The sequence below is a fragment of the Staurois parvus genome, unplaced genomic scaffold (genome assembly GCF_062004578.1).
Source record: "Staurois parvus isolate SC_StPar_1 unplaced genomic scaffold, SC_StPar_1.0 ptg000154l, whole genome shotgun sequence".
Classification (NCBI taxonomy): domain Eukaryota; kingdom Metazoa; phylum Chordata; class Amphibia; order Anura; family Ranidae; genus Staurois; species Staurois parvus.
This window is the reverse complement of record NW_028317950.1, coordinates 16,284,046-16,298,312: the sequence shown is the minus strand read 5'-3', so window position 1 is coordinate 16,298,312 and position 14,267 is coordinate 16,284,046. Positions and strand designations below refer to the sequence as shown.

General features: G+C 39.0%; 1 protein-coding gene across 1 annotated transcript in view; it reads left to right on the top strand.

The window, feature by feature from the left end:
- The window catches only part of MED27 (mediator complex subunit 27), a 424,633-nt gene that overhangs the window by 161,941 nt on the left and 248,425 nt on the right, over positions 1–14,267 (top strand). Inside the window, exon 3 of the mRNA XM_089675114.1 lies at positions 6,994–7,124. Coding sequence (XP_089531240.1) covers positions 6,994–7,124 — 131 coding nt within the window. The remainder of the gene's footprint in view (positions 1–6,993; positions 7,125–14,267) is intronic.

Sequence of the window (14,267 nt, the reverse complement as noted above, 5' to 3'; positions counted from 1 at the left end):
TGTGTTTTTCTCAATCCAGAGCACTAAGTGTAGTTTCTGTCGCCTGCCTTGTTCCTCTGCTATCAGTAATGTCTTAGTGTTCTTGACACCAAGTGAAAAATGGTGATTGGGGAGGGCCCTCCAGCAGATTGACGGCCTCAGCTCAGGTATCACATTAATATTACAATTGTACTTTTATGGTAACAAGGGGCATCACATAGGCAGGCTAATTTCTAATCAGGACTTGAAGGAATGCAAACATTATTAGTGCCGTGTGCACAATGAGTGCCGTGTACAATACATAAGCAAAGCATGCAAAATAGAATACAATTTTATACAGAATTTACAAATTTCCTTTACACTGTGTGTTGTATGAAGGGAGGCATTTCCCTTCCCTCCAGTCAGCTCTCAGAGCTGTTCTCACTGAAAGTAACTTCAGGTCCCCGACCCCTTCTATGCAGAGCTGAGAGATCCTGTGTAAATTCTGCACTTGGAGTGGATGCATCACCTGAGGCCAGTTACTTCACTGGGTATATGTAAGGGTTTACAACCACTTTAATGATTCTTAGTCATTACCTTTTTGTGTTAATTTGATTTCTCAGGCATGATAATTAAATTTATTTCCGTGTTATAATTGAGTTCTTAAGGTTGAACTCCAGACAGGAACATTAAATACATAGTTAAAAGATGGCTGACAGTAGTTTACCTGCCAAAGACTTTGTATTTTTGTCCATCCAGTCCTGTGATTTACACAATCCTGCCAGATAGTCCAATAAAGTAAGTGACCAAACATATTTTTTACTGCAGTTTTTCTGCGCGTCTTTGTCACCTCACAGCTGCCAGTCTATGATTGGAAATAGAAGTAGCAGCAGAAAATTGTCATTTAGACAACATATTCCTTGTCTGGACATGGGTGTTTTTACTGCAGAGTTTTATGCTTAAAATTCCTGGCATTGAACGTCACCTTAGCCAAAAACTAATTTTGTAATGTGAAGTAAGATTCTGTCTTCAAATACAATTTTTTGGAGTGTTTCTGCAATTATTTATAAATATATCTCTACATTGAACCCTTGTATTCCTGTTGACCAGATATTTAGATTTGTAATTCATCGTCCTGAAATAGCAGCATAGGCCTTTTGGCTGCACAAGGTGACATCTGCAGGGAAAGCACAGCAGATTTAAGAGCTTAGAGCAACACAATTAAACATCTGTGTCTGAAAATTCAAACTTCCTCCCAAGAAAACAAAACCTACAAAAGAGCTGCAAGGCTGAATAAGACAAGCACAAGTCAATAAGCTAAAGCCGTTGAATGTGCACAAACCCTTTAATGAGAATATATAGTGGTTTTGTACATACAGTTGCAAGAAAAAGTATGTGAACCCCTTGGGATTACGTGGAGTTTTGCATGAATTGGGCATAAAATGTGCTCTGAACGTCATCTAAGTCACAACAATAGAAGAACACAGTCTGCTGAACATAATACTACACAAACATTAGATGTTGCCATGGTTTAATTGCACATAACATGTAAACATTCACAGTGCAGGGAGGAAAAAGTATGTGAGACCCTAGCTTAATGACTTCTCCCAGAGCTAATTGGAGCCAGGAGTGAGCCAACCTTGACTCCAATCAGTGTGATGATATTGGATGTGTTGCTGACAGCTGTCCTGCCCTTAAAAAACACACACCTGTTTTGGGTTTACTGGTTTCAAGAAGCACTGTCTGATGTGAACCATGCCTCGCAGAAAAGAGCTCTTAGGAGACCTACGATCAAGAATTGTTGACTTGCATGAAGCTGGAAAGGGTTACATAAGTATCTCCAAAAGCCCTGATGTTCATGTGTCCATGGTAAGACAGACTATCTACAAATGGAGAAAGTTTAGCACTGTTACTACTCTCCCTAGGCGTGGTTGTCCTGTAAAAATGACTGCAAGAGCACAGCGCAGAATGCTGCATAAGGTAAAGAAGAATCCCAGAGTGTCAGCTAAAGACCTACAGAAATCTCTGGCACATGCTAACATTTTTGTTGACACATCTACAATAAGGAAAACATTAAACAAGAATGGAGTACATGGGAGGACACCACGGAGGAAGCCATTGCTGTCCAAAAAGAATATTGCAGCACGTTTGAAGTTTGCAAAAGAGCACCTGGATGTTCCACAGCACTACTGGCAAAATATACTGTGGACAGATGAAACCAAGATTGAGTTGTTTGGGAAGAACACACAACACTATGTGTGGAGAAAAAAAGGCACAGCACACCAACATCAAAACCTCATCCCCACTTTAAAACATGGTGGAGGGAGCATCATGGTTTGGGGCTGCTTTGCTGCCTCAGGGCCTGGACGGATTGTTGTCATCGATGGGAAAATGAATTCCAGAGTTTATCAAGACATTTTGCAGGAAAACGTACGACCATCTGTCCGCCAACTGAAGCTCCACAGAGGATGGGTGATGCAACAGGACAATGACCCAAAGCATACAAGTAATTCAACAAAACAATGGCTGCAACAGCACAGAATATGCCTTCTGGAGTGGCCCAGTCAGAGTCCTGACCTCAACCTGATTGAAATGCTGTGGCATGACCTTGAGAGAGCGATTCATACCAGACATCCCAAGAATATTGCTACACTGAAACAGTTTTGTGAAGAGGAGTGGTCCAAAATTACTCCAGATTGTTGTGCAGGTCTGATCTGTAACTACAGGAAACGTTTGGTTGAGGTTATTGCTGCCAAAGAAGGGTCAACCAGTTATTAAGTCCAAAGGTTCACATACTTTTTCCTCCCTGCACTGTGAATGTTTACATGTTATGTGCAATTAAACCATGACAACTTCTAATGTTTGTGTAGTATTATGTTCAGCAGACTGTGTTCTTCTATTGTTGTGACTTAGATGACGTTCAGAGCACATTTTATGCCCAATTCATGCAAAACTCCACGTAATCCCAAGGGGTTCACATACTTTTTCTTGCAACTGTATTTTGTCTGTATTATATTCAGGAAAAATATTAAAAACACATTCTTTTCTGTGTCAGGTAAATCTAAATGTTGAATATTAAAATAAAGTATTCTAATATACATTAAGCAGGCGGGCCGTTAGGCTGTTCCTTACACATTTTCCCGTTTTCCCCCTAACTCTTGTAAGTCTGTTGTTTATAGAGTTCTATAGCTTAAGATGAAATTTAGACTTGAGTTAGTTGAAGCAGCGACTGCTCCCCTTTCCTTCAGTTTTAGTTGGAGACCGTGCCTGAAAAAAAAAAGCAGGTTCTGGTGCGCTGTCTCTTTAGAAAACCTATAATGATGTAGTGATCCTGAGGTGGAGCTTGCTGGTCCTTAGAGTTAGTCATTGCATTGTTTTTTAGGCTTTGGCCTATTCACTGGCTGATTCTGCCAGTAACTCGCTTCCTGACCTAGGTTGACAGTGCTCACTCACTGTATTGTGTCTATGGAGAAGCAGTGATGTCAGCCTAGCACAGGAATGTTCGAATACCTCCCTCTCTGCTCATCTCCATAACATAAGAAGGAAGTGTTATGTAGTCTACAGGGGAGGTTTGGGAATTGTGTGCACAGAAAGTTAGAAGCTGACCTCATTTCTGTCAGATCAACAAGTAATTTTCTGTGCTTGAAGAAAAAACATTTGGAAATGTGCATGTTTTTCAGAGATGTACTGAATGTTTTTTTTTCTCTGTTTTGTGCAGATGGTAGTGCATTCTGTATTAGATGTTTATTTGTGAATTTAAGATAGTGTGTGTTGCTTTGATAAAGGTGGACTGCAGCCCACCAAAACATTGGTCACATAATAAAGCTCTTGGAAGTCAGTGTTGCTCTTTGAATATTCATAGTTAAGCCCAACTACTATTACTTTTGCATATTGGATTTAACCAAGTCTGTCTCATATTGTGAGTGTGAAGATCCCCCACCATTTGTACTGTATTTGTGTGCTTGCATGCATGCACATTAATAAAACATTTAAAATTAAAAAAAAATTGATACAAAGCTATTACAGTTTCTCTTTAAATGTTTTTACACTTCAACAAAATTCAGTTGACTTCATACATCTCAAAATAAATGGCTGAGAGATTCACATTCATACTTTTGATCTGAATATATATATAATAAAAATATCTAAAGTTACATTTTAATGTGGATATTTTTAGACGCTCCTGTCTATTACTAACTTTGGTGTTAGAGCAAGAGCAGGCTTTCTTATCATTAGTTTCGTTGAGTTGGAAGTCCCCACAGGCATTGGGATGCAAGCAGCACGTTTGAACTTACTTCTACATGTGTTAAAAAGAGTCGTGTTCTGGATGTCTGCCTGAAGGCACCTATAAAGGGCTTCATGACAGTGAGTAGAGAACACAATAGCCTGGGAAGCCGATGCTGGGAACTACGAGAAGTACATGTGGACAAGTAGTATGCAATCAATCTCATTTCCCGACATGATTATGGCAAAGAATTAATTGGTGCCGATCCTGCATGTATCTTTAGGGGGATAAAAAAAAGTGTTTTTTCTGTCATCAGCGTCCAATACTCCTTTTTTTTCTGCCTGACCTTGACTTGCTTAAAGTCCACACATTCATTAAATTCTCTTCTCCTCAATCAGCAGTTAATGAACAGTGGGTATGGTAAAAGTCCATTGTTGATGAAGACCCCAGAAGGTTTTAGGTCTTTTTATAGTCTCCTCAGAGATTTTCTGCTTGATCTGTCTTTGGGCAGTGTGGTTTTGTTATCTGCGATAAGTCTAGAATTAGGACCTTTTTCAGTTTTTTTTTTTTTTTTTTAAATAAATTTTCTTTTTTTCTGTGAAGAATGAGTAGCTATTTTAGATAATGAATGTGAAATTCAAGACAAAATGATTTTTCATTTGTAGCAATCATTTCCTCTGATCAATGTGCCTTACCTTTTACATTATTTCTTTGCCTCCAGCATCCTTAATATGTCCGGCGCTAAATCTCAAATAACGGTTCCTGTGTGTTGTAGGCAGAGCTTGACAAATTTGCTTTGAATCTAGGAGCCAGCTAAAAACGTTGGGAGCCAGTTTTTTTTTTTTTAACTAACAAAGCTTTATTTTCAATGACAAAAATAACAGTTCCTAAATTTACACGTAAATAAGACTATAACCAAACATCATGGGCATTTAACTTATGCAGATAGTGAATGTATTCTGATGTGACACACCAGATGTATGCAATGTGTCAGTTTTTTTTTTCACTTGGCTTTCTGTGGCCATGAACATGCCTTGGACTTTTACAATTAAAGTGCCAATGGTCAACAGCCTTTGCAGGATCAAAATCTTTCACTGATGATCCATTCATGTTGGTCGTCAACAAATCACACACAGTTATGCCTCTCAGCTTTTGCCTATTAACCTTCATAGGATCCCTAAGAACTTGTGCATTTAAAATTGTAATAAGTGATTGATAGTCCCCAGTCTCTGACTATCCCTTACTGCTATTACTGTTTTAAATGTACGAAGTTCTTAATGATCCTAAGCAGATTAATAGGCTGAAGTTGTTGGGGCTTAAATTTTTTGTGTGTGTGTGTTGTAATGTGTAACATGCTGTGTGAGCTAAACTCTGCTCACCTCCCTGCTTGTCTCAAGTACCGCACATAGGTACTAGCAGGAAGGAGCAGAGCTGAACCACAATGCGCATGGATTGGCTAATACCAAAGGAAAGGGGAGTGTAGGAGAACCTTTCCATACAGCAGCAGCAAGTCTACTGGGGGAAGGGGCGGAGAATACACAGAGGTGCTGGTATGTGAAGAAGAAAAAAAAACTAACTCTGTTGCGGGTAACCAGCAGAGCTAAAGTTTTTTTTGTTTTTTTTTGTTTTAAACAAAACCTAAATCAGCAGCTCAGCTCCCAAAGTGCATGTCTGGGGCATCAGGCAATAGGAATTGCTCACACCTGGTGCCAACAGTGAACGGGCTCACAAAGGCCCAGGCGCCAGCATTGAATTTATAGTTACAATGACGACCTGGCGCCTGGGATTTTTTGAGCCCTGGTTGTAGCAATGGGCACTGCATTAAAATGACAGGAAACAGCTTCAGGTGACACAAGCTTAGTCTCTGCCCATACCTGTATTGGCTGATTACCATAATTGTATCCCCCAGGGTCACACCTGCACTGTGTATTGAAGAGCAAATCTCCTTCTAGTGTGATGTAACAACAGTGAGGATAGTGGGATTATGTGGCCTGATTTCAAAGAAAAAACAGCAGTGGTTATCGTGTAACAGGAGTGTGTGGAGAACAGATATGTGTAACCCCTTTTTCCTGCAGGGGCACCTTTTTGATGACCGTTATAGTCACCATCCCAGGTATGAATACAGATGTAGTTTCCAAAGTCTACTTTACTTCTCTACTTGCAGTTTTGCTTTAACTTAATTGCATACTTTTAGAAGAGAAGGGAAAATAATATTGTTCGAGTATAACATTATAATTAATTTAAGAGACTCTGGCTGGCTTCACACCTTATATGATATAGCACCTTGGATGTTGGTGTTTAGAGTTGTTTTATTAGTTAATGAGTTATAAGACAAGCATGTGCACCTTTTTTTCCAGCTAGACCAAAAAACAAGTCCTTTTTTGGTGCTTTCTGGGATAATGTTTTGCTTGAGAGATCTGTTTAAGCCATGTTTATCAAGCATTCACATTTCATTGCCATAGATGTGCAGTTGATTGAACACTGCCTCAAATAGTCCTACAAAAATATTTTGCAAAACCATGTCATAAAACCAGATTATTAATGTTGTGTACATCAAGACTTAGCAGCTGTATATTTCAAAGATAGTGTATCTAAAGTCCAAAAGTTTGAGAAAAATCGTCAACTGACTTAGAAGGGGAATCTCTTGAATAAGGCATACAGTAGATGGGAAAAAAAAAATTTGACTGGGATTTTAACTATTCCCTAATGCATCAAACTTTTGAATGTGAAAGCCCAATTTTATTCATGTTTTTTTAAGCTTGAATTGTCTCTTCTTTGATGGAAATTGACTTATTGCTTTATTTTCACAGTTGCAGTACCATTCTGGCCTAGCTTCTGGTCTGCTAAATCAGCAGTCACTGAAACGTTCAGCCAATCAGATGGGAGTGTCTGCCAAACGCCGGCCTAAGGCCCAGCCTACAACCCTCGTACTTCCACCACAGTAAGTTTGATCTTATATATAAGATATGTTCAGATATTATGTAATACATTTCTCTAACTGAAATTGTTCTTCTGTGGCCTATTAAAGCCTGATGCACACTGGATGGTTTTAATGCTGCTCCTAGGGGTGTCTGGCGGTTTTTTTTTTTTTTTTTTTGCTTCTAAATTCTCCTGCATGTTAGCCTGTGTATCCATATACACATATAGGCGCTTAGAGGCTTTGATGTTGAATATGTGTTGCTGGAGTGGGTTAGTGTTAAGTGATCCTGTTCCTTTCCAGTGTACAGTGAGGAAAATTATTATTTAATCCCCTGCAGATTTTGTAAGTTTGCCCATTTACAAAGAAATGAAGGGTCTATAATTTTTATCATAGGTGTATCTTAAATGATAAAGACAGAATATCAACCAAAAAGCCAGAATAAACACACAATACAAATGTTATAAATTGAGTTGCATTTTAGTGAGTAAAATAAGTATTTGATCCCCAAGAAAAATATGACTTAGTACTTGGTGGAGAAACCCTTGTTGACAAGTACAGAGGTAAGACATTTCTTTTAGCTGGTTACCAGGTTTGCATACATCTCCGGAAGGATTTTGGTCCACTCTTCTTTACAGATCTTCTCTAAATCCTTGGCTGTTGCCTGTCCAAGTTTCACCTCCCTCCATTTATTTTCTATAGGATTAGGGTCTAGAGACTGGCTAGGCCACTTCATGACCTTAATGTGCTGCTTCTTGAGCCATTGGCTATATGTTTTGGGTCATTGTCATGCTGGAAGACCCACCCATGACCCATCTTCAGTGTCCTGGCTGAGGGAAGAAGGTTCTCATCAAAGATTTTACAATGCCTGGCCTGTCCATTGGCCACTCAATGCGGCAAAGTCGGCCTGTACCTTTAGCAGAGAAGCAGCCCCAAAGTGAAGTGTTTCCTGCTCCATGCTTGATTGTAGGGATGGTGTTCTTAGGGTCATAGTCAGCATTTTTCTTCCTTCAAACACAGCGAGTCGAGTTCATGCCAAGGTGCTCAATTTTGGTCTCATCTGACCACAGCACTTTCTCCCAGTCCTTCTCTGAATCATTTAGATGTTCATTGGCAAATTTCAGAAGGGTCTGTACATGCACCTTCTTGAGGAGGGGGACCTTGAGGGTACTGCAGGATTTCCAATCCATTGAGGCGTATTTTGTTACCAATGGTTTGTTTGGTGACTGTGACCCAACTGCCTCAAGATCATTCACAAAGTCCTCCTGTGTAGTTCTGGGCTGATTTCTCACTTTTCTCATTATTATCCTTAGCCCATGAGGCAAAATGTTGCATGGAGCTCCAGACTGAGATTGATTGATGGTTATTTTGTATTTCTTCCATTTGCAAATAATCGCTCCAGCAGTTGTCTCCTTCTCACCAAGCTTCTTGTTGATGGTCTTGTTACTATGGTAACATTGTACTATTCTAATAAAAGTATTTAAAAAAAAAAATAATAATAAAAATGTAAAAAAAAAAAACATATTGAGAAATGTTTTTTAAAAGTTTTTACATTTTTTAACTACTTGCCAACCTGTTACTCGCTGGCGAGCAGCAGCTCTTGGCAAAGCAACGTAATCGTGTTGCTTCCTATTTTGGGGTGTGAGCGCACCTGTGCCGCCCACTGCCCCCCACCCGTAGTTCCAGGGAGAGGGGAGAGAACACGAGTAAAAGCACTACTACACTTTACACGCATTCGTTAGATTAGCATATTTAACCATTTGATCACCCCATCACCCAGCCAGTGAAATTAGTACAGTGTCAGTATATAGAATTTTTCACTGATCACTCTATTCCTGCCACTAGCGACATCAGATAATGTCAGGGTCAGTAAGCGTCCCTCCCAGCCAGGGTCAGCTAGTGTTAGATTGCCCACACACTATCGCACTCACGCTATAGGTTGCTGATCCCTGCCATTACTAATTTAGTGTTTGTACAGATCAATATATTGATCATGAACAGAACTATGCTAGTGCCTCCTTTGTATAGTGTCCACAAAAACGCAGAGTTAGCAGGATCGGCCCTGTTCGCTGCCAGCACTAGCGTTTAGCCTCTCCGCTTTTTTTCACGGAAGATTTGTATCAATTGATTGTGGGCCAAAGCAATTTATACGCACAACAATACATGGCCGCCCACCCAATTCAGCTCTTGCCAGACAATTCGCATGGAAACTTACACGGTTTCTGAATTTTAAAACTCTTTTGGGCCTAACCCTCAACATGAGCATTACAGAAAAGAATGAATTGCGGTCATGTTGATCCACAGAGTCCATTCCATCGTATGCCTGTGTTCTCTGCTGTTACATATATGCCCAGCATAGACCAGCAATGTACTGGCACGTCACTGGACTTTGGTTATACCGGGATGATGCCTGCAGCTACAGGCATTATCCTAGTATCGTTTTCTTCAGCTGGTGGTCGGCTTTCATGTAAAAACAATCCTAGTGGCCAATTAGCTGCTGAACTGTTTTTACAAGCAGTGTAAACCCCCCCCCCCCCCCCCGCTCCTTTCACAGTTTTTTTGGGCTCTCCTCTCCCACAGGGGAATCAGAGTATGCAGCCAGAAGTTCCGCTGGCTGACCATAGAGCTGGTCAGAGACCAGAATGGCTCCAATCACCTCTATAGTCTAAGAATCGGAAGCTACAAGCATTTCATCACTTCAGTTTCACAGGATATAAAAAGCGCATTTGTAAATTGGGAAATGCAGAGGAGATATCTAGAGTCTAATAGACCCCAGATTTCTCAAAAAAGGGTATATGACAATGCCCATTGAAGTTATAGAGGATATTTGCATTCCCTGTGATAGCATTAAAAGTGATTAAAAAAAAAATTAAAGGGACAGTTTAAAAAAAAATCAAAAAAACTAAAAAAAAAAAAAAGCACCCTTGCCCCCCTGCACACGCACACCTGCGTCCGCAAGTGTTGACCCCATGCCAGTGTTTAAACAGTGGTTGCACCATGCATGTGAGTTATCGCTGAGAATGTCAGATCAAGGGCAGTAATTCTAGTACTAGACTTCCTGTATAAATATAAATTGGTGACCTGTAAAGGCTTTTAAAGCGTCACCTATCGATAATAAAAATGTATGTACTTTGTTGTCATTGCACGGGCCTGCGCAATTTTAAAGCATGTCATGTTTGGTATCTATTTACTGAGCATAAAATCATCTTTTATATTTTATCAAACAATTGGGCAATATATTGTGTTTTGTGCATTCAAATTCTAAAAAGTGTATTTTCCAAAAATATTTGCGTTTGCAAAATATAGGGCCTCTGCTTTAAAAAAAATATATATAATGTTTGGGGGTTCAAAGTAATTTTCTAGCAAAAAAAACAGTTTTTTCACGTGAACAAAAAGTGTCAGAAAAGGCTTGGTCTTCAAGAGTGGGTGATGTGTGGCATAAGCTTCTAATGGTGGCCCTGAAATGCCAGGATAGTAGAAGCAAAACCCTCCAAATGACCTCTTTTTGGAAAGTAGACACTCCAAGGTATTTGCTAAAAGGCATGGTGAGTGTTTTGCTTGCCACATGTTTTTGGAAGATGAAGAAAGAAAACAAAAACATTTATTTTGTCTTTTCTTTTTTTCGTTTTCAAAACCCTGTGACAAAAATATCTGCAAAATACTCACTATGCCTCTTTATCAAACTCATTGGGGTGTCTACTTTCCAAAAAGGGGTCATTGGGGGGGGGGGTGTTTGTGCTATCCTGGCATTTTAGAGCCTCCGAAACTGTGATTGGTAGTGGGGAAGTGATATGAGGAAATATGCCCTTTGAAGGCCTGGAGGTGGTCATTGTATGTAGCTAAGCTGCCAAAAAGTCTCTCACATGTGGTATCCCCATACTCTGGAGAAGTAGAAGAATGTGTTTTTCGGATGTTATTCCACATATACCCATGGCTTGTGTGAGCTATATATCAGTAAAGTGACAACTTTGTGTAAAAAAAAAATAAAAAATTATAAATGTCATATTCAAAAAATTTGTGGCAAAAAATAAAATGTTCCATGGACTCAACATGCCTTTCTGCAAAATCCTTGGGGTGTCTACTTTCCAAAAAGGGGTAAGTTTGTGGGTGTTTTTACTGCCCTGGCATTTTAGCACCTCAAAAAATGTGATTAGGTAGTCAGAAAGTAAAAGCTACGTAAATTTCAATATATATACCATAGTTTGTAGACGCTATAACTTTCACACGAACCAATTAATATACATGTATTGAGATTTTTTTTTTACCAAAGACGTGTAGCAGAATACATTTTAGCCTAAATTTTGACTGAGTTTATTGGATATATTTTATAACCAAAAATGAAAAACATAGTTTTTTTCAAACTTTTCTGTCTTTTTTTGTTTATAGGGCAAAAAATAAAAACCGCAGAGGTGATCAAATACCACCAAAATAAAGCTGTATTTATGTGTAAAAAAAGGACATAAATTTTGCTTGGGTGCATCATTGCATGACTGCGCAATTACCAGTTGAAATAGCGTAGTGCCGAACAGCAAAAACTGGCCTGGTCAGGAGGGGGGGGGGGGGGGGTAATCCTCAGGAGGGCAAGTGGTTAAATTGACAGGACTAATCTGTGTTCCACATGAGCACATAGCCACTCTGTGGGAGCCAGAATTATTGTAGGTTGGTAGTGGATGAAATACTTATTTTACTCACTGAACTCCAATTCAATTTATAACATTTGTATCATGTGTTTTTTCTGGATTTGTGGTTGATATTCAGTTTCTATCTTTTAAAATACACCTATGATAAAAATGATAGACCCTTCATTTCTTTGTAAGTGGGCAGGGGTAACTGTATTGGCAAACCACACATTCACTTTGAACGCTCTTAGATCTCAAGAACCTTAAATGAGTCACTTTTTTTGTCTTCTTAAGAAGGCTAAAGAGTACATCTTTATTTTACATGCATTAGTCCTTTAAGAACAGTTCTGTTTAGATCCATTTCTTTGGTGACCCCAACCAGTATGCATTTTTAAGTTCAAGTTCACTGTTATTGTGTCAATTTCCCTATATTTTCATATAATCTCTGAAAATCTAGGGAGTTTGCCACAAGCCCCCTTTCCTTATTGCAATGTATTAACTACCAATATTGATGGGATAGCGTGTAGATAACTTGTAATGAAGTAGTAATCCTTACAGCGGCATCTCTTTTCCTCCCTTGAATTTGAGCACAAAGAGCAGCCTAATTAAAAATTAAAACACTGTTTGCATTTTGCGCGCACCAAGATAGGTATTTGTACAAGGCCGGGATTGAGCTAATAAGAACAAGATCAGTGTCCAATAAGTTTCATTATCAGGCAGCTCATACATTATTCTCTGGGCTAAACTAACCCACAAGAACATTGTTAAATTGGCAGCAAAAAGAAATCTCACTGTTGTTTTCAGGCTCTGGCCTCATTTGTAGATTACTGAAGTTCTGTCAAAGAACATTCCCATAGACATAGACATTAACTATGCTGACCTTCAGACTCCATCAGACACTCATGGGACTAGTCTTCGAGGTTTTTTCAGTGGATACATTGTTCCCTGGAGATAACACAGGGGTGTGCGTAGGCTGTATGTTAGTAGGAAAAGGTAAGGATATTCTTTAGAGATAAGATGGTTTATGAATGTCCAACTACTACATTTAAAAATAAGTGTACTTAAAAAAAAACAACTACATACCACTTCAACTTAGCCTCTGCTGAAAATAAACTCTCTGAAATGCTTCACCTTGCTGAAAAAAAAACATCTTATTCACTGGCTGGGGTCTGCACAGTGTGCTTATCAGCTCTGATGCCTGTTTAACTATTAAACAATGTGGAAGACTGACTCTCTGAAGATGCCCAATATGGTGGAAACTCATCCTTAATTTGGAATGTAGGAGGAAGGCGTGTCTGCTAATGGCCATGGGCTTGAACAGGTCAGGAGTGATAATATAGGTGAGGTGTACTACAATGTGTGCTTTGGAGAGAATGGAGAAGGGTTAGAATCTTTGAGAGTTTTTTTTTCTTTTTTACTTTTGTTTTTGTGGGCCACTGCCCCATTGGGGAGATTGGGGTCATTCTATCACCACATGGACAAGAATTGAAGGAAACTCCCTTCAACGAGTGAGCTATAAAACCTTTTTAACTTCTCTTTCCCTCTATGTACAATGTTTTTACCAGTGCGTTGGTTTCATTGGAATATTTCCTCTCCTAATCTGCTGGTTCTTGTAACAACAGTGCAAATTACTATCAATTTTAAGCCTGGTACACAATATAAGAGAATAAGGCGAACAAACATGTGGTTTTCTTCGGTGTTTCGAACCCGAGAATGGTACTATTCTTACGAAAATTCTTGAATGACAAAGGCTTTTACTTTTGTTTGACTTTGAAATGTTGTAGTGCAGATTATTGTTGTTTGTTTGTGATCATGCGCAGTCTTTTGTATCTGATTTTTCTCATGGGAACAGTACACATTAACCACTTGCCCTCCATAAGATTTACCCCTTCATGACCAGGCCATTGTTTTGCTATGCGGCTCTGCGCTACTTTAGCTAACAACTGTGTGGTCATGCAACAAAATAAAACATAATTTATCTTTTTTTCACACAATTAGAGATTTCTTTTGGTGGTATTATTATTATTGTATAAAAGAAAAAAAGACCAATGATTTTGAACAGAAAAACAATATTTTTTAATTTCTGCTATAAACCATATACCATAAAAAAATGAAACCTCTTAATAAATTTAGGTCAAAATGTATTCTGCTGCATTTAAGTGTATATTGATTGGCTTGTGTGGAAATGATAGTGTCTACAAACTATGGCAATTTTTATTTATTTTTTATAGTAGTAATGGCAGCGATCAGTGATTTATAACGGGACTCTGATAAAGTGATTGACAATTTGTCACTAACTGACACTTTGTGGGAACTAACTAACTGACAGAGCTGTGTTCTGTGAGACACAGAGCCGATAGCCGGGTGCCAACGGTGCACAGAGCGGCTGCCCTGTAGCAGTAAACCTGCAAGGCTTGGTCTGCAACTGGTTAAATGAAAATTGTTAGTTCTGTTCACTTATAAGAAAAAATTTGGAGTTTGTCCCTTTGGAGAAGTAAAAATAAAGTAGTGCAGCGCTAAAAATGCCCTATCCACATAACTTCATACA